At 39.5% G+C, this 27,075-nt stretch overlaps 1 protein-coding gene across 1 annotated transcript; it reads right to left on the bottom strand.

Moving 5' to 3' along the window:
• POPDC1 (popeye domain cAMP effector 1) lies at nucleotides 1-26,855 on the bottom strand (the record flags this gene model as incomplete). Its single annotated transcript, XM_082305169.1, has 7 exons — nucleotides 1-232; nucleotides 7,716-7,857; nucleotides 11,978-12,145; nucleotides 14,151-14,259; nucleotides 15,049-15,236; nucleotides 24,198-24,322; nucleotides 26,633-26,855. The coding sequence occupies 7 exons, from the start codon at nucleotides 26,853-26,855 to the stop codon at nucleotides 108-110; spliced, it is 1,080 nt and encodes a 359-aa protein (XP_082161295.1). The 3' UTR covers nucleotides 1-107.
• Between the last annotated feature and the right edge of the window lie 220 nt (nucleotides 26,856-27,075).

Genomic DNA, 27,075 nt, shown 5'->3' with positions numbered 1-27,075 from the left:
TCAAACACGGAGAGGTGGTTTTAGCTTTCAGACTCCTCCCAAATCCAGCTTCTTCCTCTTGCACTGGAGCCTTGTGCAAGCTCTGATGCGCCTGAGGACACATCTGTTTAAGGCAGCCGCTGGAGTTCAAGCTTATCTGCAGATGGTGCTTCAAAGACATCATCTTCCACACTTTCTTCTATTGGCTTCATTTTTGCTGAAGTTCTCAGGTAGGGAGATGTCCGGCCCGGGCCTGCCACAGTTACAAAGAAATTACCAATTAATTTAACAACACACACCTATCTGTGACAAAGCGTACACAATCTGGTGATCCTGTCCTAGTTCCCTCACGAGAGGATTTTATAAATGAAGGTTTCTTTGTTATTTGGCCACAGGCATCAGGAAAACCTAGACGTGGGACAGCAACGCTGCTATCAACCGGCAATGCCTCCGAGGTTCAAACCCTGCACCAGCTGCAGGCACAGTAGTCTCCTCAAATTCAGTGCAAGTCCTGACTGCGTGAGGTGCCCAACGCCATGTCCCGGGCGATCATTTTCTCACCGTTACACTCACCCACTAGTTCTTCTCCACAAACGACGATATGAACAGTTAAATACAAGAGGTATATACATTTGCACACTTGCCTCGGCTGTGAAAAAATTCCTCGGTGTACTGGGCAAACCTCAGGTGGGTACATGATCACAGCCCTAACAGCCTTAAAAGCATGATAATGTAAAATTTATGGAAAATATAATACCCCCATAAACAACCATAGCAAAAACAAGATTAACAAGTGAAGGCCATACAACTTTTGGCTGATGGTTATTTCATTGCTCCAGGACAATCTTTTAGAAAAGCAGGAACTCATAGAGCTTGCCAGAGCGGAGCGCACACCACAGCCACCGCTGCTAAGACATTAAATGGAGTTTTTGTGCAAGTTACCGCTGCAAATTACCTCTATTGTAGTTAAATTTTCAGCATGAGGGTTAAACCAGAGAGGTCCTTTGACATCAGCCGAACACGTTTATTTCTCATTGTCCACTCTGAAATTGCATCTGCACTTTTTTTCTTTCTCTCAGTACCCTCTTCTAGAGTTAAACCACCCCAATGGTACAAGGTTGTAAACAGCTACAATATGATGACCAAAGAGAGTAGGGAAATCTTTGAAATACCATTTTAGAAGAAAAGAGCAAGAGGTCGTGGTCCTGTCTGACAGATCGTCTGTATACAAGCTAAAAATTCAAATTTTCTTGAAAAAAATACTGATAGCCATAACATACTCTTATTGCAAGGGCTGTTCTTATTACTTTAAAAAAAGTTTATCAGATATACAGTAAAGTGCTCTGCTAAGGAAGCTTATTTATGAAGAAGGACTCCTTTGGGCTGCATATGTCACACATAGAGAACAAAATACAGCTACAGGCAAGACCAGCGGGTTATCATATTACTGCACTTTTAAGTCACATTCACACAAATGCTGTTCGGAATTAGCTTTTTAGAACTTTTTACGTTAAAAATGTATTAGTATTTTCTTTTAACATTCAAAAACTACCATGATAAAGGGTTATTCGCACACATTTTTAAATACTGGAATTGTTAAGCACTTCTTTTTTATTACTTTATTACTAGCTTACTACTATTTTTAGACTCTTGTTTAAAAGTGCCTTGTTCTCTCCAGAAATCAGCAATAAGAAGCCATAAGTCTGTTGAACAGGATCCAATATTGAGTCTAATACCATCAAGTTGTTGTGTTCAAAGACATGCCCTTATTTTCTCCAAATACAAAAAAAATTGTCTACTGATGCCTCCATCCACTGTTGGACAAGATATTCAAGAGACTGAGTCAGACCTTGAACCCAGGCCTTCCATACACTACTCTGTTGGCCCCTCTCGAGGGCCTAAGCCCAAATGCCTATTAAAATGGCATTTCCCATGAAACCTAATCCTGCTTTTAACCACAAGCTGGGTATAAAATAGGGAGCACACATAATGAGATAATATCAATAAAAGCATTATCAAATCAAAACTTTTCTACATTCCTGCTTAGCTTAGAAGTTTGCAAATACAGATTCATAGAACAGCAAATCTGAGTGATGTAAACCAAGCAGCATATCAATATCAAGTATATGAATACATAATAAGTATCAATAATAAGTATATGAATGACAAGCAATAGAATTATTGAATAGAAACTAATACTGAAATGTTTTTTAAAGGACTGAAAGTTAGGTGAAGCTACCCTTGTAATCACGTTGAACTATTTCTGCTTAACTCAAATTTTGGAAAAAGAGATACATCAATTTCATTCACTAACAAATTACGTACAGATGGATCATGGATGTCAAGCACAAGTACCACGTGATAATCAAATCCCACTTTAATACCTTTTTGAGGATGCTTGCTGAGTTAATGTGATGTTATCAACAGAAAGCATCATGCTGCAAACGACTCACTCCGAAAGCATTATAGAACTCTTGTTGGTTATTTCCTTAATATAAAAGCAAACAGTTAGTTGGGTTTCTTAGTTAATTAAATTCAAAACACAGTTTTGTTAGTAGTCGTAGTTTGGGGCCTACTAATTAGTATTTTTCACTCTTGCACTGCTAAACACTTCGAAAAAAACTTTATATTAATTTTCTTAGAAAATGAGTCAAAGCTGATAGTTTGTAGCACAGACAAAAATATAATTAAAAATAATTAAAAATATAATTAAAAATATAATTAAATATAATTAAAAAGTTTGGATTAGACAAAAATGCTCAATTTTTCAAGAATATGGAAATTAGGAGAATAAAACTTATTTGTACAATAGTAGTCAAATATCATATTTGTAATGGGAAGCTTTTGTCCATACAATTGTTCACCTAGCAATGACAAGACAGTATTCCTCTAGAGCTCCTGTACTGATAAGTTTCTCTTATTAATATCTTATTCTAATTAAAAAAAAAAAAAAAAAGTTTGTCATTTGCATAGGTTCCTCACTAAATCCTCTGGGTTTTGTTTTTAATAAACAAATGTACGATTGCAGAGGGAGGATCCAGGGGAACAGCACTAGGACAGTATGCCTCAGCACGCACCCCATACTGAGTTTTAAAAAACAGACCAAAAAAACCCCAAAAAAACCACCTGACTGCTGCACTGAGAGCTCCCAGGAGAAAGTTTTTGAAAACGCAGCAGTGGGAAGGCAAATGGCAGCTTTTTGTTCAGTTTTCCCTGTGATCTGAGAAAAAGTACATACGTGGCCACAATTCACGTTGAATACAAATCTTTAAGCAGAGCTCACCTTGGTAGCAAACCCCTCATTGGCAATGACAGTACCCAGGAATAACTAACAAGCTATTTTGGCAAGAAGAAAGATTGAAGCGTTACAGTTTAATGAGATAAATCAGCTTTCATCAGGAATTTTTATCAACCTTTTATAAAAGTCAGAAATTCTGCATTAATCAAAATGCAAAGGAGAAATAAAGAATGGTATTTCCCGAGGTGTATGATAGACTGCTGTACAGGTAACCCCCCTGCCTCCCGAAAAGTAAGGGAAGCATTGGACTTGGGAGGCTGCTGCCACACCTACTGCTGCCATGGGGGTGGTGGCAGTGGCAGTATCAACTACACCAACCGCAGTTGGACTGAGCAATTTTGGAACACAAAAGACATTTAAAGCCCTCTTTTGGGGAAAGTACACAACACATACTAGAAAATATGGTATGCAAGCCAAAGAAAAGTATAACAGAGGAAAGTGTATTTATCAAGTGTATGCTAAGCATGGATGCATCTTAGGGATTAATGTAATTACAGTTGAACATGTCATGCATTTAGATTACTTGCTCCCAAGGCCGAAATACCGGTTAGAGTGTTTTGCTGCTAAGCCTGAAAAAGAATTTTAATTCTAGCTAATTGCACAAACAAATTTTTACAATTTCTTTCAGGCTTCTGAGTGTGCAAATCTGTCCGAGGGTGCTCTATGCTCAATTTCATGGAGCTTTGCTGTGGAACAGGTGAAAAGCCAATCGAGAGCTTATGGGTAAAAGATCAGAGAACAGACCAACACAGGCGACTTCGTGGCAGGTAACTGCTACAGGCTGCCTAATCAAGAAAAGTAAGTAGATGGAAGCCTTCTTTAGACAACTGGATGAAGCCTCATGATCGCAGGCCTTGGTACTCCTGGGGAACTTTAACACCCCAGTTTCTGGTGGAAAGTCAACAGGGCTGGGCGCAAGCAGTCCAGGAGATTTCTGGAGAGTGTAGCAGATAATTTCTTCACAGAAGTGATCGATGAGCCGACTAGGAGAGGTGCTCTGCTGGACCTGTCACTGACGAACAAGGAAGAACTCATCAGGGAGCTGAAGGCTGGTGGTAACCTTGGCTGCAGTGTCCAGGAGCTGGTGGATTTTAAGATACTGAGAAGTGCGTAAGAAAAATAGTAGAGTTACAACCCTGGACCTGAGGACAGGAGACTGTGGCTTGGTCAGGGATCTACATGGCAGGAACCCATGGGACATGGCCTGCAAGGGCAAAGGGACCCAAGGACAGACGGCTGATCTTCAAGGACACCTTCCTCAAAACACAAGGCCAGTCCATTCCAGTGTACAGAAAGTTGAGCAAGCGTGGTAGATGGCTGGCATAGATGAACAGGAAAGTCCTGACAGAGCTCAAAACACACACACATGAAGTAGAAGCATGGATGAGCTGCTTGGGGGGAATACAGAAACATGGCCCAAGCATGCAGGGATGGAATTAGGAAAGCCAAAGCTCAGCTGGACCTGGATCTAGTGAAGGGCAACAAGAAGGGCTTCTACAAATACACTGGCAACAAAAGGAAGACAAGGGAAACTGTGAGGCTATGGCTTGGTGAGGCACAGGATCTACGGACATGGAAAAGGCTGATATATTCAATACCTTTTCTGCTTCAGTTTTCACTTTACAGGTTTGTCTTGAGGCCTCCCAGTTCTCTGAGTCTAGTGGTAGAGACTGGGAGAATGATATTTGACTTACAGGAAAGGAAAGGCAGACTGAGTTAGGGACCACTTAAGTCAACAGGGCAAACACAAGACTGTGGAATCACACAGGCTGCATCCAAGGGTGCTGAGGGCTGGCTGATGCAATTGCAAGACCCCCTCTCTATCATCTTGGAAAGGTCATGGCAGTCAGGGAAGAGAAAAAAAGGCCAGTGTTGTGGCCATTTTAACGAAGGAGGAGCATCCAGGGAACTATTGGCCTATCAGCCTAACTTCAGTCCCCAGGAAGATAATGGAGCCTGTCTTCCTGGAAGCCATGTCCAAGCACATGAAGGACAGGAAGGTGACTGGGAATAGCCAGCATGGATGTACCATGGGCAGATTGTGCCTGATCAGTCTGACCACCTTCTGTGGTGAGATGACAGGCATTGTCGGTGATGGGAGTACAGCGGATGTTGTTTGCCTGGACTGTAGCATGGCCCTCCACAGCCTGCCATAGAATCCTTCTAGCCAAATGGGTGAGAAAATGGACTGGATACATGGACTACAGCTTGGGTAAAAAAATTTGCTGGACTGCTGAGTTCACAGGGTGGTGAACAACAGTACAAAACCCAGCTGGCAGTTGTTTACCAGCAGTGTCCCTCAAGGGCCAATACCAGGGCCTATAATGTTTAATGTATTAATGACCTGAACGATGGGATGGAATGCACTCCCGTCAAGTTCACAGACAATAGCCAAGTAGCGAGGGAAACTGTTGATAGGCCAGAGGGTAGGGCAGCTAGTCAGAATGGGCCTTCAGAGACCAGGGACAAGAACTGACAGAAACGACACGAAGTTCAACAAAGGCAAATTCCTGCACCTGAGACACAAGAAACCTACACAGCAGTACGGGCTGGGCATCAACTGGTTGGAAAGCAGCTTTGCAGAAACAGACCTGGGGGTCCTGGTGGACACAAAATGGAATATGAGCGAGCAGAGTGCCCCTGCAGTGAAGGCGGCCATCCATATATTGGGCCATATTAGCGGCATATATTGGGCCATATTAGCAAGAGCATAGCCAGCAGGTCAATGAAAGAGATTAATCCCCTTTATTTGGCACTTGTGAGACAGTGCACTCCAGAGATCTGGAGTGCTGTGTCCAGTTTTGGGCTTCCCCCTACAAGAAAGACATGGACATACTGGAGTGAGTGCAGTGGAGAGCAACCAAGATGGTCAGGGGCTGGAGCACATGATGTACACGGAGAGGCTGCAAGAACTGGGTGTGTTCAGCCTTATGAACAGAAGGTTCTCAGGGGATCTTACTGTTGTCTTCGGCTACCTAATGGAAGGTTACAAAGAAGACAGAGCCAGACTCTTCTCGAAGGCATGCACTAAAGAACAAAGGACAACAGTCATGAGTTGCAATAAGGGAAATCTTTTTCACCGTGAGGGTGGTACGGCCCTGGAACAGGTTGCCCAGAGAGGCTGTGGAATCTTCCATCTTGGAAATATCCAAAGCTTGACTGGACATGGCCCTGGGTAACCTTCTCTAGCTGGTCCTGCTTTGAACATGGGGTTGGACTAGACGGCCTCTAGAGGTTCCTTCCAACCTCAACTGTTCTGTGATTCTAAATGTCCTTTCAGGGAACACGCGAGAAATAAAGAAAACAACTTTGGAATTTTCATCAAACTATACCCCAGCTGTCACCCTCAGCATTCTAGTAGGGTGAAACACTAGCAAGACTTTTGCTCCCATCTATCTGGGCAGGCAGACTACATCAATGTTAAGGAGTGAAAACAGACAAGCGCTCCAAATCTGAAGGAGTTCCTGGATGAGAACGGTGAGGAACACAATGGAGAACAGATAATTAAATAGGAAAGTGCAAATACTTTAAATCACATTCTCTTCTTAGCAGAGAGTTTAACCACAATGAATAACTGGCAGTGATTTTTTTCCTCATATGTTTGAATTCTAATTACTAAAGAATACTATTTCCCAAATCAAAGTAAATAATCCTATGTGATCCTTTTAATTTCTGTTAAACTAACAGCTTATGCCAAATGAGAAAATTAAGCATCTTCTGGGTTTTTTTGTTCAAAAGCTGTTTTCAGAGTTCAGGCTACTGTTGAAGTTGAGATTCAAGAAAATTAAAACATAACAATAGCCTAGAAAGAATCATTTAGAAGTTTCTATAAAGGAATAAATTCCAAGAGTAGAAGCAAAAAGGTCAGATACGGTTTCTTCTGTCATTTCATCTGTTCTCTACTATTCCTGTTGTACAAAGCACAAGGGAGGAGAGCCTGACAGGATATTTCGAGATTTTCCAGGTGGCATCAAAATACCGGTTGTACACCACGTTTCTCCAGACCCTGCCAAGAGAAACTATCTCAGGAGGAAATGCAGAGCACCAAGCTGCCGAGGGAAAAAGTTCTGTTTGGGTTTTTAATTTCTATAAGCACCAGTCACAGACCAAAGGAGATACTACTGTGACAGGCATTGTACATTCACAGTTTTGCTCCATTGCTATAAAGATTCCATATTATGCCTACGCATTCATATTATGCCAAAAATTATTACATGCTGATTTTTGCCAGTATCTAAATGAGGTAGCTTCAGTTCGAATACAAAGCCTTATGCATCTTATGAATTCCCTACAGTTAAGTCCTTCCACTTAGCTGATGCACAGCAGCCTCCAAAAAGCTACAGTCTGCTCCTACTGAAGACAACGGGAGTTCTACAGTCATCTCTAATGATCAACCAAGCTGTGTTCAAAACTGTCGTGAACTATCTGGAGCACTCACGAAGAGAGGATGCAGAGGAAGTCCCACGAAGAAACATCTGCAAGCCGTCCTCACTGTCGCTGGTACTGGCCATGCTGTTTCTCATCTGCATCACAGAGAGCTGTGAGCAAAGACTAGGCTGTCGATCAATCTTTTTTGAAGCCTAAAAAAAAAAAATAATATTATTTTAAAAAAGTATCAAGTAAATTAAAATAAAAATGGAAAATAACTATTTCCTCTGTAGTAGATGCTCTGGTCTCAGCTATAACTATTCATGAATCAAGCAGCTGGTTAGAGCAGAAGATCTATGCAGTGCAAATTGATTTAAATGAAAATAGAAGATGCCAGTAATATAATGGAATTCGAACACTGACAAGCATGAAACCTCAGATTAGTTATTAAATTTTAATTCTGTTTTGCACTGGACTTTTAATGTATTTTCCTACAGAAAGGTTGATTTTTATTATTTGGTAATTCATTATTCAGGTACAATGCTCTGCAATTAAATACAGCCTTTATGATGAACCTGGTCCTTCTTGCCAAACAAAACAGTACGCTATATATAGAGTTTAGCAATTTGTATCTTAACAGAAACTTGTTCACTTTCCTGGCTTTTCATTTCATCATGTTAGAAAATGGTGGATGTCATTCCTTCCTAGTAGACAATCATTTGGCTCTTGATTTTACTGAAGACAAACTAAATGCATCATAGGAACATCATCTGCTGCCTGTCAAATTGTCTTAAGAGCTTCCATTTGCTTTGAGTAGTCTTCCTGAGGAGTCTTTGTACTATAATATTGATATGAAACCATACATTGTACCTTGTTAAGTATTACTGCAAGTCAGAATGCATTAGAATTATTAGTCAGAATATTTTAGGTGTACGTGAAAGGTATTCATCAATGACAAAAGCGTAACGGGTAACTCCACTTTACTGAACTTTGTCAGGAATTAGCATCCTATTTCATGCGGAGAAGAACGACTATTTTCCCAACAGTAGTGAAAAATTTCCTTAGGCAGGAGAAAATCACAAGGTTCCTTATGAATAAATGGATACTTTTCTCTTTTCCAACATACAATGAATTCACATTCTTATCTTCTTGCTGTCATCTTGGTTATGAATAATCTATACTGGATTTGGTTTAGTTGTTCTCTTGTATGTCCCCTGTGTACAGAAGTCTACTACAAAATTTTCTGTTGAGATTGTCACCAGCTAAAAAGCATTAAAGACACCAGTAATATGTGTATTTGACAATGAAGCCTGTGAGAAGTGACATGCCCATAGGGTGCCGGCAATGGGGAAATGAAGGAGAATGTACTTGACAGTTCTTGTCCTACGTTATGTAGGAAGGGCTTGTGCAATGGGGCTTTCATTTGAGGAAGAATAAAAAGGTACTACAATTTTCCCAAATGCTCACTCTTAATTTTTATAACATACATTTTCAAAAGTTATTGTGATAAAATGGTTACAATAATCTTAAATTCATGTGACTATTTTCACTAAAGACTTAATACGAACTTAAGTTAAAGTATCATTTAATTAAGAAATATACATAATGTTGTGAGGCCAGATTTACATATCTGTATAAGATTTTAGGATGGCAAATGAAATATGTCCTCAGTGCATTAAAGCGAAAAATAGAAATGTCAAAACTGTTATTAGCTGGAATAAAGTTAAATGGAAGTTTTCTGTTCATACTGACTTGTCTGTATATTATATAGCTATATTTGAACCATGCAGCGGGAAATATAGACAGGTTAAGTACAGAAATAGAAAGTCCCTTTCAGCCTTGATCTCGCCTAGCCCAACAGGTTGGGCATCCATTTGATTTTCCAGGCTGTGCACATACAGCACAGTGCTAATCAAAAGAAACCTTTCAAACAGCAAGGCAAGGACTGCCATTTGATGACAGCAACGCCTATGGCTGCAACACAACAGGAGGATTAGAAGGGAGGAGGCAGAAGCTGGGGGAGCTCACTACTCTCTTTTAGGCAAGGAAGCCCAAAACAAATGTGCTGATGAAAAATGCTTGTGCTGTTATTTTTATAAAAATGTGCAGATGTTAAGTCAAAAGGGAGGCGAAGTTCGGTGGTTTTTTGTTGTTTTTTCTTTGTTTTTTTTTCTTTAATACTTAGAAGGTATGATAAGGACCCTTCACTTAAAAACAATGAATTACAACCTTACAGTGAGTATTCTATTATACTTCCATTTCAAGAAATATTTATGCTAGTGCTGAACCTCTACAGTGAGCAGCACAAGTTTGTTGCAGATGTCTTTGTATACTAGGCATGACACCCTAATGCTGTCATCCATGTGTGAAAAAAGAAAATGAGGGCAGGAAAGAGGAAAACAGAAAAAAAGAGGAAAACAGAAAAAAAGAGGAAAACAGAAAAAAAGAGGAAAACAGAAAAAAAGAGGAAAACAGAAAAAAAGAGGAAAACAGAAAAAAAGAGGAAAACAGAAAAAAAGAGGAAAACAGAAAAAAAGAGGAAAACAGAAAAAAAGAGGAAAACAGAAAAAAAGAGGAAAACAGAAAAAAAGAGGAAAACAGAAAAAAAGAGGAAAACAGAAAAAAAGAGGAAAACAGAAAAAAAGAGGAAAACAGAAAAAAAGAGGAAAACAGAAAAAAAGAGGAAAACAGAAAAAAAGAGGAAAACAGAAAAAAAGAGGAAAACAGAAAAAAAGAGGAAAACAGAAAAAAAGAGGAAAACAGAAAAAAAGAGGAAAACAGAAAAAAAGAGGAAAACAGAAAAAAAGAGGGGAAAAAAGAAAAAAAGAAAAAAGGCAAGGTGAGAAGGAGTGTGGAGAACAGCAGTCTCCCAGGAGAGGCAGTCTGAATGCACACACAAGAGGAACGTCGCTACATGTTCCTTTCAGATGCCATACTCCAGAAATGACTTACTGTCTATGTAGATATGCATTTTATTACAGAACGTTCCCCTGTAATTCCCTTTTATTAAAGAGAGAAAAAAAAAAGATGCTTTAACCACACACTTTATAAGATGTATTTTATAGATGGTACGTTCCCACTAGATCACTTAACTTACCACATTAGTAAGATGAAGACAGTGATTTGAAATAGTTCTGAGGATCTGATTGCAAGACAGTGTAATCCTCTATTTCACTGACCAGAAGGCAGAATAAGCACTGCTTTATTGCTACTAAATTGTTTCTCCAGCAATTCTTTCTTTTCTCTTTCTATAGCCAGTACAAAATTGGGAAAACTTACAACGTCTAATTAGCCATAAAGACATTATAAGTTAAGCCTGCTGATGTCTGTGGTATAGTAGCAGTGGCAGTCATTCCTTTTGGAGCATTTTCCAGTAAATTCACAACTTTGCAGAAGTAACTATTTAACCTATATATGAGATATTTATGGGCAAGCTGATGAGAAGGATTTTTGCTCTGAGTTACTGTGAGTTACATCAATACAGACAGAATATGAAAATACTGTATTATAAAATTATAAAGCTTTTCATAAATGATGGTGAAAGTTCTTCAAATAAATTATATATGAGAACCCTACAGCCACTACATAAATAATAAAAAAAACTACCAGCAGCTGAGTTACCATCCGAATCTTGAAAAGCCATGTAACTAAGTAAGGAGACAAAATGAAAGTAAACCAAGATAATCAATATATCCATGATTACACCCAAACCACTTACTGTGACACCTAAAACACACTCCCTCTACATGCAAAGAAGAATGAGCTATATTCAGACCACTGAGTATTTTATATGTATTTATATTTTATATGTATTTCATGTCTCCTTCCACTAACTACATTGTATCAACCTAACGTTCTTTTTTATTTTTTTTTTTTTATTTGCAACCCTGAAACACATGCTAAAATTATTCTTCTTGGCAATCAGTATTACCCAGTTGTTTGACTCCAGCAAGAAAATTCTTTAAGAAAAACCCCTGAAGCTTCTTTGTACAAAGGCACCCATTTGTTAATGAGAAACGATATCCAGGGAGAAGCACTTTTTATCTACTGGCCATCAGGTCTACTAGTTGGCTAGAAATATTTGCGCTAGCCGATCAGTTCTGAATCTCAGTTATTTACCTTTCTCGCACATTACCGTGCTAACTTTAACCAATATTGCTTCTGACAGAAATGCTGCACTGGCTCATACTTTGGCACTAAAAGGCAATGAGTGTGACCTCAGCAGCTGATAGCAGCAGGTTAAAAAAAGGTGCTTTAAGAGGCTTTAAAATTGAAGTAACAATAAATTAGTGTGTGGGAGGAAAATTCCCAAACAAAACTTCAGTTGCTTACCTTGTCATTTAAGGTTGGGTCATTCAATGAATACAGTTTATTTGTAATATCTTTGCCAATAAGATACTTAAAGATCTCATAAAGAAATGGCTCAGTTTCCAGAAAATAAGTCAGCCTTTCCCTGGACCAGCACAGGAACTTGCAGTTATCATCTGCGATAATGGTGACCTGAGAAAATACAGGCTCAGAATTAGCACATTTAAAAATGCTTTAAAATTAGCACATTTAAACATGCTTTAAAAGAAGCGATACCATTTTATTTGTGCCTCCAGTTAAAATAACTCTTAAAGCCATAAAACTTTTTGGTATCCTTTAGAACATGATATTTACAAACGTAAAACATCTCAGATATTTATTATCCTTATATTCTTAACTGATAAGCATCACCAGTTTGTTTTTCCAAATACCTAGGGGGAGATAATAGGGGAAAATCTCTCATAAGTTCCAAACTGTAAAAGCATTTATGTTAGAAGAGATTTACAGATAAAGTCAGTCCTACAGTGATGACACTACTCACAACCCAACAGGCCTACGCACTGCTTGGTTTTATTTTATGTCGCTGTCACCAAACAGGAACAACTGGTATAATCCAAAAGCCTCCATCAAAGAGTTTTTAGTGATTTTTTTTTTTTTTTTTAAGTTTCACGTTTCTCTCTTCACTGTCAGCCCTGCTGATCCCACAAGTACCACCTTCTAGCAGTTAAGCTAAGGCTCCATTTGCTCAGTTACTGATAATTCTGCTAGCGATAGTCACAGCGGAGCTTGCCCCGTCTCCAGGGCGGCTGGACCTGCCAGGTTCGTCCCCCTGTGCCGGCAGAGGGCAATGGCACACCGAAACCTGCACCGCTCGGTGCCATCCAACGGCATGTTTTGCAAGGGAAAGTCAGTCATCTACGAAGAAATCAGGTGCTCTCTGCTATTACAAGCTAACATTACCCCTTGAAAAAGTAAAAATATATAAAGCCTAAGAAATAATGGGAAACTGTCACATATCCATGGATTTTAACTTCACGGTCTGTAATACAAGCACACAGGCTGAGGAAGAATTTGCCAGCATTGCCAGCAGATGGGGTCGTTAAGATTGAATCCGTGTCCTCTTGCAATGGCAACGCCGAGAGCGTTTACATGGCAGTAACAAGCAGAACTCACGAGTGAAGGATGTACACTGCACCAAACCGCACTAATTTTTAAGGCAGGCAGAAGTTGAGGCATGAACCTTTTCCCTTCAGAGGGACCGATTCGTATCCAGTCGCTTACGAGAGGAATAGGCCGTGCCAAGAGGGCGGCCGTGCTGCAGGACGCCTCACTGCTGCGAAATGAATACATCTGGACAACTCTCTCTCCTTGGCGTTAAGCCTAGTATTTGACTGGAACATATGACATCAATCACTGATTTTAGAGTCTACACATTGCTCTCCCTCCCTCCCCTTCTGCCAGGGTATCCATGTGGATGTACCCAGTCAGCCACAGTCCGGTCGTTACTACCCATATGCAGTAAAAGAACAAGTAAGAGACAGCAAAATAGCCATTTCAGTACTATGTGAAAAAAACCTTCTCTAACAGTATTTTTTCCCCACAAGCTATAGCATAATATATCCTTTAATGTAGTAGCATAATTACACCACTAGAAACATATACCCTTATTGTTCCTCATACAAATATTTTTATTCAAAATACTGTGATCTCTTTCAGCATATGTTGCTTTAACAACTTTCAGAATGACAGAAGCATTAATACGTTTAGATAAATACCAATTTCAGACTACTAGTGCCTGAATTTTCAGTCTCTCATTTTAGTAACACCAAAGATTACAATCATTATTTTTCCTTTTCTGTTTTTGAACCAGCGATGAAACTGCTCACGTCATCTCTTTTTCCAGTAAGGCTATCTCTTAAATTATTTGTCCTGAATAATCTCTTAATACAAAGTAAACTTGGAAACAGTAAAAGAGAACAGAATAGCAAAAGCCAGACTGCTTTAGCAAACACCATTATAATACTGTTTTGCACCATTTCATTTTAAAAGTTATTCTTGATATGGTCCATCATGAAACACCAGTACTAGAAAACTACCAAAATTATGCAAGTCAAATAATTCATTGTTGATCAAATTTATACTGTTTTTTTAATGATCTCATCAGCTCATATCCAGTGACATTTAAACCAAAGTGTACCTGGAATTTTTCACCCCGGTTCATCTGCGTTGATCGAAATTCAGGAGAATCTATAAAGGCACAGGGGTAAATATTATGCAGAAAATGCCCTCGATAAGACACCTTCATTCTGGAAATAAAAATTATGAAACAGTGTTTTAAAGTCATGGAGGTTGATTAATTTAATCTAAATTTGGATGTGATTATTGACAGTGGTAAAGCAGCAGGTAAAAGGCAAAAATACGTTAATATTCTGGAATTTCAGCCCCAGAGCTAACCTGTTTTCTGCCTAAATCTCCATCAATTCCAAGCAGAACAAGCTTCCAGCCAATTTGAATTGCCAGAGGTGGTGTGTATCCTCAGAACATTGCTATTCAAAATGAAAAAGGTCTGCAGGGTTATGCTATACAGCCGGACCAGAGTGAGGCTTCCTTTAGCTAACTAGCTTTGCAGTAATGAGCAGCTAATGACTTCAAAGAAAAACAATGCACGTACATGTGCAACGAACCAATTCCAACAGGCCTGTTGTTTTAAAGTCTGCTGGAGGGATATTTTTTCCTTCCCTCATGCACAATATTTTTTAACCTTAAAAACTGAGAATGCACTGAGAAGACGACTTAGATATCTAAGACTCAGACAAATCTCTTGCTTGTTCTGGAAGACACTGCCTTTGGTCTTATGCAAATCTAATTCCCATTAAAATCCATGCAGCTGCACACACGAGTGGAGGCATAATATGCTCCCACTAAGAGACATCACTGACATTTGAAAACTGTGTCACAAAATAGTCTGTGGCTATAGACCATTAACATGCTACAAACAGTAACATTTAAAAAGCTAACAAAATCCCCAACAAATTTCTAAGCTATTCAACCATCACACAAAGTGTAAAAGTGTCCCCAAGTTTTACAGAACCTACTTCCCCTTCAGCAGGATGCTTAGCCTATCATCAACTGATGTTTTATCTTCTGCAGCATAGGCTTGACCTGTCTTTAAACTCTGAATGTTGCAGAATTGTCCAGTTAGTCTTTGGAAGAGCTCTGGAGGCACATGGAGAGGTTCAAACATTCTCTTGTAGAGGCTGCTAAGCTCCTTCTCTATCTTGATCTAGAATGCAAAACCAAAAGACATCAATAAACACAGAAGCATTAGTTAAAAAAAGAGTAAGACTGTGCGCATGCTTTAGTTGCTACGTTTGAGGAACATCTTTGTCTTTGTTATGTTTAGGCAAGGAGAGAAGTGATAAATGTGTGACATCTATCCACAAACACTGCCTATGAGAGGGTGACCAAAACCTTATCTAAAACTAGCCAGGCTGGCACACTGGTGCTTTAGGATGCTATTCCATCCAAGTGGCACATTAAACCAGACGCAAGGAGTCTTCTGAGACTTCTGTTGGTGTAACAGCGAATAGGACCTCGGCCAGACTTACGCAAGAAAAAAAAAAAATGAGGTTGCCTGCATTTTTCACACCATATGCACGCCTCGTTCTGGCCATCTCTCAGGCTCTCCTGGAAGCCCCTTTCATCCCTAAGCTTCTTGGCTTACTTGCAGTAGAAAAGCAGTATTATGAGGCTTGAAAAACAAACCCATCATATTGAAACCATGTGTGATGAGGGAAGAAAAAAACACCATTGCCAGCTGAACATCCCACATCTAGGAGCCCACCCAAATGCAGGCAGGAGCAATGAGGGAAAGGAGCTTGGCTGAAATCCCAAGCCTGGAAGTCTTTCCTGAATGAAGGTAGCAGGGAACGAGACGGTATCCCAGCCTCCCCGAAAGCAGAGGCATCTTGAACAAAGCCTGCATATTTGCTGGGAGGAAAACAAATTAGAACAATAAGCATCAGACAATGAAAAGATAAAATATACATAGAACAGAAAAAAAGGAAAAGCAACCAAGAAAAAAAAGGCAGAAAAGGAGTCACCACTTCAACAAATGAGAATATTCCAAGTTTACATAATTTTCTAGATTTTTTTTGTATTTCAGTATAAAAAACAGGGGAGGAGAGAAGGTGGCACCACAGGAGTCCAGGAGCCACTTGTCAGCTGATGGTAGCCAACAGTGGGAATCAAGAAACTTCTGGTCACCTTGTGGCTGGAGGAGGTGGGGAATCCAGAGTGACCATGGGATGCCCCAGGCTGTCTGAGGCCCATGATGCCTTTAAACTGTCACTATTCCTGGCCCAGGAGAGCATTTTAGGGTGAAAACATTAGTCTTTAGCCCCTAAGAGATGTATGCATTCCACGTCAAAAATCCTCCCTGAGCTCTTTGTGGTAGAATTACATGTCTGTGTGAAATAGTAAATCAAGCATAACAAAAAGTTTGGGGAATACTGAGAAAGTTTCCTTGTTACATTTCAAATTTAGTTAAACACAGAACAAACTGAGCTGAGGCAGAAACTTTCTAGATTTATGGAACCACATTTGGAGTAATTCACACACAGCCTCAATCGCTGATGCGATCCATCCCACATTCGGGCCACTGAACACCATAGGAATCACTCTGGAAGTGACAATCCTGTAGGCAGAGATGGTGGGTTAGTCCCACAGAAAGAGCATACAGTTCATTATTAAATTGCTAAACAGGAGAGAGAAGCCTGCTTACATGACCTTGCTATTATCACTTCATGACTTTTCAACATTTATATTTCCACAAAAGCTCAACAAAAGGATATCCCAAACCTGCAGACTTCACTTTTTACCCAGACAGCCTGAAACCATGAAAAGTGAAAGCAAGTTTATAAACCATGAGGATTTTTATCCAGCCTCCATGTGAAACACACACCTTCTTGTCCTTCATGTGGCTGGAAATAGTTTCCAGGATTAGCTATTCCATCACCTCTCAGGGACCAAGGTGAGGCTGACTAGCCTGCAGTTCCCTGGGTCCTACTTCTTGCCCTTTTTGAAGAAAGCAGTGGCATCTGCTTTCCTCCAGTCCTAAGGCACTTCTCCCAGTTGCCGCAATTGTTCAACGATTCTCAAGAGTGGCCTTGCAGTGACGTCAGGTCCCTCGGCATCCGTGGGTGCATGCCATCAGGGCTCACAGACTTACGCATGTCCAGTATGTCACTTGACCTCAACTTACACTGGTTTCACACTGAATCAATTACTAATTACACCTTCCACCAGTGACTACATTTATATGAAACAGAGCTTTTGAATTTCCTGTATGCTCCTTATGCCACAATCTTTAGCACCTCAGAGGACACCTACATGGACAAAACAAAGCTCAAATTTAAACAAAACAAGAGATTAAATTTAAACTAACAAGAGAAATTGCATCAGGGATTGCCCTAAACCGTTTGATTTCAAAATACGTTCCATATACCTGTGAAGTTAGATGACAATTTGTTTTGCCCACGGGTTCTCCCTTATTTTTAACAGCCGTACCAATTTAATTTCCACTTCTTTCTAAACATGACCACTGCAACTCAAAGAAAGATAAATGCCTTTCTCAGATGAACGTACAAGTAGCTCCCAAGACTCCTGAATTCAAAACAACACATACAGGCATGAGGACAGGATTTGGTCCTGGAATGCTAATGCAATCCTTAACCAGCACATAATTCAGGTTTCATGGTCTTCCTCTCATGTACAATACATAAAAGGGAAAGCAGGCATAACCACTTTCTTAAAGATTGATCGGGTTGGACACTGCAGATATATTTTAGATGGTCTCCCTCATAACAGACTATTCACCCTTCACAAGTGCAGCTGACTGCTTCTCCAGTCATGCTTGCGGGTCATATTCCAAATGAGCCACACGGGTAGGTGTAATATTTTGTTCAGCAGTGGTTGAAATATTCTGGGATGCTGCCAGAGCTCCGAGTCAGAGCTCTGCAGAGACAACGATTACTCTTCCAGCTTCAACTCAGACTGAAAAAGCCAAATCTGTAAAGCTCCAAGGAGTCAAATCCACATAAATAATCTTCTGGTCAGAAGAGAAACTTGCTGCTATTTTGCATGCTCCATTTAATAAAATATGCTCAACTGAACCTATAAATTATTCATTTTGTAATATGACTAACTTGTAATTATTCTTCCATTCCTTTCTTGCCTTAAAAACGTCATTTGTGAGGATAATTAAATAAAATTGATTTTGAGATGGGCAATACAATATTTGCAGACAGAAAAATCTCATGCAAAATTAGTTCCTGAAAGGTTTTTGGTGGTGGTGGTGTTTTTTTTTCATTCTCTAGTTTTCTATAGGAAAAGCACTTAAAAACAGCCTTCAAGTTCATAATAAACATGTGTAAGACAGCTAAAAAGCCATGTGTGACTACCAGGCAGCACTTCAAGTGAGCTTGCTGATCACAGTCTGTAACAAAAAGATTAATGTATTGTTTGGGATATTACCCTGATTCCATGTAATTTCAACTATTGTTTAAATTCACATAATTTACTAGGTATTTAGAGCCCAGTCTTCAGAGAAGCAGAGTACCCACAGTTCCCAGACCAGAGCTGCAGTGGTAGTAATACAAGTCTGCAAGCCAGACTCCAGTCCTCCACTGCATTACAGTTTAGATTAGCATGAAGCAATTGGAATTTCTGCCCCCCCCCCCCCATACTGCTAGAGAGCAGCAATGAAGTGCATCTCACCTAACTATGACTATATAAAGCTAGGTTAGTAGTTTATAATGGTTGTGTAGGCTTGTTCTCTAGCCAGTGGAGAGGAATGCCACTATCACATCTTAAACAGATACTGGGTGGGTGGGTTGAATCACATTGGATAACTAGCTGAAACTAGATGTTTAACTTGGAGATGGATGGAGTGAGACGAGATGATTCCAATTCCTATTTCATAAGGCAAAGCTACTATTGCAGAAGTAAAGAGCACAAATAATTATTTGCACTCTTTGAGAATGCTCTTAATTGTCAGACTCAAATATTACATGCTTCCTCTCAGAGGCCTTTCATTTCTGGGAGCGCCCATGTCCTGAATGATGTAGTAGTTCAGGGCAAGTATCAGAATGTGACTGAGACTACCTAAGAAAACAGTCAATGCTTATGTAGAGCACTTCCCAGTTAAAAGGATTTGGTATCACTCCTACATTTCACTGTTTCTATTTCCCTCATATTTCTGTCTTCAGAAAGCAGTTCAATATTGCAGAAGATGAAGAAAAAGAGAGATTAAGTAAAGGCATCTGCAGTGGCATTTTCATGATTTTACTTTGTTCTCTATCCAAAATTATAGACTGTGAAGACAGTCATTAATTTTTAGAGTCAACAGAACTGACATTTAGTTTCAAGTGGCTCTTCTGGTAGTAACTCCAATCCGACCAGCAGGAGCATCTAGGAAGCCTCCACATGGAAGACTGTTCCTACAAGCTCTCTTGTTCCATTCAAGATCTGGAGTAGGGAGCTGAGGGCATTGATCTGACTAAGTGCTGTAAGCTTTACCACCACAAAAACATTATTTTGAAAGAGGAGTGTGCACATCTACAAAGATCAGAGTTAAATGATTATGATGTATATGCCAGAGAGGTTTCATATGACCAAACAAGAAAGATGAAACTTACAGTTCAACTACGTCACTGTTGTTGTTCACGGAATTGGTAGAAGACCATATTTTGATCATGGTGGGATGCGTCGAGTTAGCATGTATATTCGGGAAACTTATTTTAAATGTAGCTGACTTCAACTACTTATTATCTGTCATTCATTAACACAACTGTAAGTACTCTCACTGCCCAAGACAGAATTTTCATTAGATCTTTCCAATGCTTTATTTTTAGTTTGAGAAATTTTCCTCATCCTTTTCTAAAGAACAATGCTATATTTTGCCATGGACAGAGAGAAAAAGCTACAGTCCAGAAACTCATATAGGGACAAAGGTGAAATGAGTAGTTTTATGTTCACTGTAATCTGGTATACACATTACCTTGAAGTAAAGCACGAATCCTAGGCCACGATCAGATACAGTGATGGGAGTCATGCAAAGAACTAGACAGATTAGACTATTAAATAAAAAAAAAAAAAAAAAAAAATCAGAAAAACACCACCACAAAGACTATTTAAACATTGATGGACTCAAGCACAAGCCCAGGACCTTGGCCAGGAAAGTCCCCTGATGATGTTGTATCCAAGTCAGGGCACAGTCAAGCATGAGCATATATGGTGGCAGGACTGCACTCAGGTGAATGCCAGACCAGTCAGCTTGCCTCCCAGTAGGTATTTAGCTGTACAAGTGCTCCTTCAATGTTCCAGCATAAAATCAAACAGCACAGTGTCTCAGCTATCAGTGGCTGGAGCACAAGCTTTTGCTGTCTACAGGTACAGGTGGAACTCCAGCCCCCTCAGAAGCCCTGGTCTCCTCTGGTTTCATTCAGGAGCCAGAGAAGCAGGAGTTTGGCTGCCTGAACAGTTTCCACACTATGGATCAAGCTGGTTGCAAACAACTGTTTGGTGTTCTTGCCAGGACATGGGAAGTATTTTGGTAGACTCTAGTGACAACCAGATACTAAACTCCTTTATGTTGGACTCACATAAAACTGGATGGTTCTTCTATACCACAGTCCCACCCAAAGAACCAGCTATTATGGAATTCAACTATTATTCGCTCTTGGAAGTTCTGCCCAAATTATGTGCCTTGAATACAAATACTAAAGGAAAAAAGTTAATTAGGTTGCACTGAGTTTCCTTTCAGGTCTTTCTGAAAAAGAGATATTTCTGTATCATTTCATTGTTGGATGGTGAGCTGAGAACTAAAACTGAAAAAGAACTAGTGTTAAGGTGTGTAGGGGGGTGTTTTAAAAAAAGAGGTTTAAAAATAATTTCTGAAAATACTATGTATTACACCAAATAAAATAGTAAAATATTTAGTATAATTTTTCATGTAATGTTCATAAATACTGTAATTTCTTAAACTTAAAATAATTTCAATATTTTTCTTCCATTAAGTCTTAATATACAAAGAAACACCACTGCATGGCTAAGCCAAGAATTTGTTCTGATAGATAAGCTTTAAGTTGTAAAGGTCATGTAGCCCTGCAGATGGTAACCTTTGGATGAATCTGTGCTCCATACTGGAGGAACATTGCTGTAGGCAGAACCCTTCCTTTGTTAACACATATAAGTAGATGTACTCAATTTATCAACTTGTTGTAGACAGGTGCAATTTAACCTCTAGCCTCTTTTTATAGGCTGTGGTTGCCTATCAGAGTTTGTCCTGCAGTTGTTTTTAGCCATACTGGTAAAGATTTCAGCCTTTCTATCACCTCTCGCTTTCTCTCATTTCCCTTAACTCTTCTTTTGACAGCTTGCTCTGGCTCTACTTAAGTTGAAATTCTTAACTTGCACAGCATTTTAGAAGATGTCCACCAAAGTCTATTTTCCTACGTTTCCTCTAGCGTTCTCTGTCTAGAATTCTAGTTTATTCTGTGTAAGAATAGCTGTGGTTTTGCACCACATGTGTATGGTGCAGTATCTGCGGGAGTGCCGAGCACCTCGATTCTGCTGTGCTTCCAGAGTCAGCGGGGAAGATGTAGAGAAATGGAGAGCAAAGCTAAAGGCAGGTCCTCCAATCCTTCCTCTCTTAGTTAGAGGTAATTTCCTACCAACTTTAGTAACTGAAAGTTTATCAGTCGCGTTTCATGTCCTTACACAATTCCTTCTTTTAAACCCACCTATACAGTACTTCCATTCACTTCTTTCACTGTAGTATCCAAATAGTAGATTTAGTGAAAATAGCTGGCACTTCAATATGATGAAGTCTATATTATAATGAACAAAAAACCCCTAATCTATACTACCATATCTTTTAGTATACAATTGTAGTCACAGAAGAAAATGTTTTTCCTTCTTCATTCAGCATTGCCTTACACATTGTAAGGGTGGTTTTTTTTTGTTTGTTTGTTTTTAAAACACTCAACCAGAAACCAGTGTGTCTCCCTCCCAGGATGCTCCTTCACTCTCCAATAACCTTTTATTTAGAATTTTTGGAAACGGTTGGATGGGTATGAACCTGAGGACCATTACCTGTGTTCTAAGAACAGATGCCACAACTCACTTTTAAAGATACAGACAAGTTTTAAGGCTTGGTTTTCTAGGGAAATGAGTTTATATCAGCTATGCACTCCTGCCTTTTGCAATGATTTCTGGCTTTGTTAGCGAATTCCTGTCCCATCTGACAAAGGACTACAGGCCTCAGGATGACATTAAAAGGCCAAGTTGGTGGGTAGGTTGAGAAGATGCAGAACACGCTCACTTGGTGGCTTCATTGAAGGCAAAGAATGCAACATGAGCTCATCCCATATTAAAGACCAGAGTATCTGCATAGGATATCTAACTGCAGGCACAAACATGTAGAGTCTGGCTTCACTGGCTCTACATTATCACAACTGTTATTTTGTGTGGTGCATTGGGCAGCATGGCCACGGCTGACTAGCAGAAACATGGTGCAGTTTCACCATGATGCTGTATCTTGATGATGACATAAAAATGGATTGAATAGCCTAAAATAATAGCATTAGCAATACAAACCGAAGAGGAACTTACCCTTTAACTGCGAAGATTACTCAGAGTAATTTAAATGACTAGAAATATTTACTAGACATCTATGTGTAGTAGTAGATCAGTCTAGCTAGTTTTAAGCTATCTTCTAGGCAAGACAGAAGTCAAGCTTTATATGCTGCCTTGCCAGGAAAGGAGGAGGTTGCTAATTTCCTAGCTGCTTTCTTGCACAGGCTGCGTTGACTTGGTGAAGAGCTTATTTCCAGCCAGTTTTTTTTGTACCAGCTGTTACACACTTCCAGAATGTGTCTCATTTTGGGTGAAGGCAGAGATATTCTGCTGATAATGTAACCCCATATATATTCCTGTAATCTTCACATTATAAACCTATCTGCCTTAGATTTTGGAGACAACAGAATGTAATATTAACATTTTCAACAATTAGCACTTCATTAATATTTGATTGACACATAATTGCAATTATTATATTAAAGATTATCTAGTTTTGATCTGCATATACCAACAGAAGGCTGGGTTACTAGTAGTTTTGCAGAAACAGAATATACTTCTGGATGAATAACACTAACAACATAAATTGATCTTCTATTGGATATACATTTAGCTGAAGGCAGGGCAAAAAATCCTGTATTTTTGGTATACATTTCAAATATATTCTTGGAGTGCCTTTGAAGAAAGTTATCCCAATGCATCCTTCTGAAGGCAACAACAGGAGTCATAAAATTCCCAGATATGACCCTCAAAACTCAATGAATACACTAAATGGGATAAAAGGAAGGATCATCTTTCTTAATACTGCTCTCCCCACACCTTACTCAATTTTGCTGCTTACATCGGAGTCACACAGATGTTCAAAAAGGGTAGTAGCATCTCACTTACCTTTCCTTTCAATTAAAAGGAATGTGGTAGTACAAAACATACGGGCTAAAGCACTTGTCAGCAAAGCAAAGAGCATGAAGGTCATTTATAAATGGACATCAGCATTTGTTTCCATGTTGAAACAACAGTCTATCAGGGCACTTGTCATTTATCAGTCCCCTTTCCCACCACAGAGGATGTTCAAGACTTAAAAGTGAGGTAGGAAAGCTTGATCCCTCACAAACTCCTAATTTTAAAAAAAATACTGTCCAGGAATACTCAATTTTAAGTATCTTGGTAGGATTTTATTTCAGAACACCTGTATGCATGTATGCTTGTGACTGGGGAAAATGACAAAAAAAACCCCACTCAACACAAACAAAAAATACCCCAAACACACAACCTCCAAACTACCATTTCTGGTCTCTCTGCAAAGAAACTATGTAACCCCTTCCTTACCACCAAAACCAAACACAACAGCCACAACCAGCCAATAGTAACTTCTAAAGTCAAATCATTTTTCAAGAATATGTATTTCAGGGAAATAATTATGTACTGCATCAGATCACACTCATGGTCTGGATCCTTCCTGAAGTAGCTAACTGACTTTGTCCAAAAGAACTGCTGTGTAATTCAAGAACTGCTGTGTAATTCATTGGTTTGTCTAGCAAACACGGGCAAAACTTCCTTTTTCTTGCGTCTTACTAGACTGCTTGTGCAATTTAGCTGTTATACATACCGGTCTTCTCTTATACACTAGGTATATGAAATGTAAGAGGTTGACAACCAAAAACACAGAATTCCAGATCATTATGTCCAAGGCACAACGGTAGAGTGTAGCCCAAATGATGAACAATGCACATCCTGTAAAAATTAAAAAAAAAAAAAAAAAAAAAGGAACTTAAAATTTCACTGAACAATAAACACATTCGTACAAAGCCATCAAGAATGTGTCCACTGGGTGTAATTACACTGAAAAGCAATATATTCTACAAGCTTTACTACAGTTAGGCTCTGTGGATCAATGCATGCACTGGCAGCATGAGCTAATCCACTACAAGGCTATGAACAGGCACCGAGAGCAGGCTGACAGCAGACTGCAGTCCTGTTGCAATACTGGAGCAACAATAATTCAGATCAGGACTGGGGAAAGCAGAGAGGTGCAGCCCACAATGGCCTGTTACTAAAATGAAGTAGAAATGGGATCAGCGAAAACTGTATCTGAAGTACAAAAAAGAAAACAACAAAAAAACCAAACCAACCAATCCACAGAAATTAGGCAGCTCATAAAACTATTACTAGTATTGCATTAATTAGCAAACAAGACCCTAAAAATGAATGGTTGTTGTTCATATCAGTAACATTCATATCCAACTAGCGAGCAGTAGTTGCACAAAAGTTTAAGTCACGCAGATATTTTTGAAAATTTAAAGAAGTATCATTGCTGCATTTTGACAAGGTCACAGCAAGAACCTGGATTCTCTTGCACAACAAAGAAAATGTCTTTTTTCAGTCACTTTACTTTGAACAATGACAACTGCTTTAAAAGATAAGGCATGCTGTATGATTACGTATTCTATTTTTAGCCTACAAAGACAATACTTATCAAATGATAGATTATGCATCAGTGAGTCTCTCCCAGATAACTGTGAGCCTACTGTCTGATAGAGATGGCTGCAGAGGTCACAGATACATTTTCCCTTAAGTTTTGTGCAAAGGCGACAAGGAGAAGGTGCCAAATTAGCATCCCTTCCCCCTTTTTCCCTGAAGATGATGCTGAATTCATGAACTCAGTACTATCTATTCTGTCTGGGTTGTTGACTGGCCAGGCGGCACGGACATACAGATCAGAAAAGTCAAAATACAGTGACTCTTGGTCAGCTGGTTAATTAGACTACAAGGGATGGGAGGATACAAGGTCTGGAAGTATTTAAGAGGAGCAATCTTGTGGAGCAGCACAGAGGTGGGGCAGGGTCATCAAAGCAAAGGGGACAGATCCCTAGGAACCAGGTTTCATTACTTATGCTGTCCACAGAGTAAATTTGCTTCCAGCTGCCACCTCAGCTTGCCAAACTCTGATTCCATATCTGCTCAAACTGCAACCAGACCTACAGACCAAAGTGGCAAGCTCAGCAAGTGCAGAGCTCCCATTGCTTTTTAAAATAAGAACTACACAGACAACAGGTCTTGCAATGCTCAGACCCTTGTCATCAGTGCAGTCTGTTTTAATAAGTTATCCTATAACAGCTATAAAAAAGAAAAGGCAAGATCATTGTAAATTCGACCATAGAAGTTCTATCACAGAATTGAGCTGTACTATAGATAATAATAAGCATTCTCCCTTAAAAATACTTAAGCATGCTCTGTGTTGTGATACACTCGGGTTTCTTTTTCTTACACTGCAATGACTCACTACTTCTCCTTTGATCACAAAGACCTTGTCCCACACAAAGTACAGGGGCTTTGAAATAGCTGTGGGACTGCAAGAGGGTTACAAATGACACCATGCTTGCTCAGTCTCAAGTATGCCAAATTTAGTTTTTCCTCTGAAGTCAAATTTTGGTGTTGCAAGATGCCTATAGTGGTGGAGGAAATATGACTGACTTCAGGAGAACACAGACTGCACTCCATATCGAAAGCCTGCACTTCTAAATCGGCAATAAAAATAAGGCTGGTGACCCACAAGTGCCATATGTTTAAACCCACATTTAAAGAACATGGGGGCCGCCATCAAGCTTCTCAAGGAAAACCTCACCTACTGCAGCAGGTGCACCAGCCAGCAGACAGTCCCGGTACTTACTTGAAACCTAAAATGAAGGTCTTAAGGATCCATAGACTTAACTGTGATTTGGAATTTAATGAATTTTAAGCAGCCAGTCACATCTGAAGTAAACAGGGTCCACTTGTTTTCAAGTTGACATCTTCATAGGTTTGAAATTGTAAGTTACATTCCTGGGAAATTTTAAGAGCCTAGGCACATATAACCTTTCTAGAAAAGATATGTCAGGTGAGAATAGACCCCCACTTACACCAAAAACACCTTCAGCAGAGTACAACAACTATGAATATGGGCTGTAATTTCACCGTAAGCTGAAGGGACCAGCTCCGTAATGGTTGCAAACTGTTATTTCTGTCACAGGAAAGTCGCAAATCTCTCCAGAATAATTCTCCTACCTATGGTGAGCAGGCCTCGCAGAAAAATCATATGAAGGTTCAGAGTAGTTGGAATAACCAGTCCAACTGCAAAGCAAATATTTGCCACGTGGAAAACAAGATGATGAATCTCTTTCCAGTTTTCACATGCAGTCTCATTGAAAGGCACAAGGGTGGCATTTTTTAACTCTGGAATAAAACCTAGTGGAGTAACAGTGAGTGGGCTCATTGCTGTAGTATTCATCTTGGAGACTCCTGCAATGAGAGAGAGAGGGAAAAAAAAAAAAAATCACCATGCATTAAACTGAAATATATTAGACATACACATTGATTTTAGGGTTATTTTCTCTCTTCCCAGGATATATTTTCCATTATCATTCATGGGGGGGGGAGGGGGGGAACTACAAATGTTTTAAAAGGGTAAGCTAGATCTATAGTTCAGTAATGCTTTACTATCTCTTTCA

This window comes from Platalea leucorodia (assembly GCF_965183815.1).
Source record: "Platalea leucorodia genome assembly, chromosome: 3".
Lineage (NCBI taxonomy): Eukaryota > Metazoa > Chordata > Aves > Pelecaniformes > Threskiornithidae > Platalea > Platalea leucorodia.
Note: the sequence above shows the minus strand (reverse complement) of the source record. Positions and strands in the feature narration are given on the sequence as shown.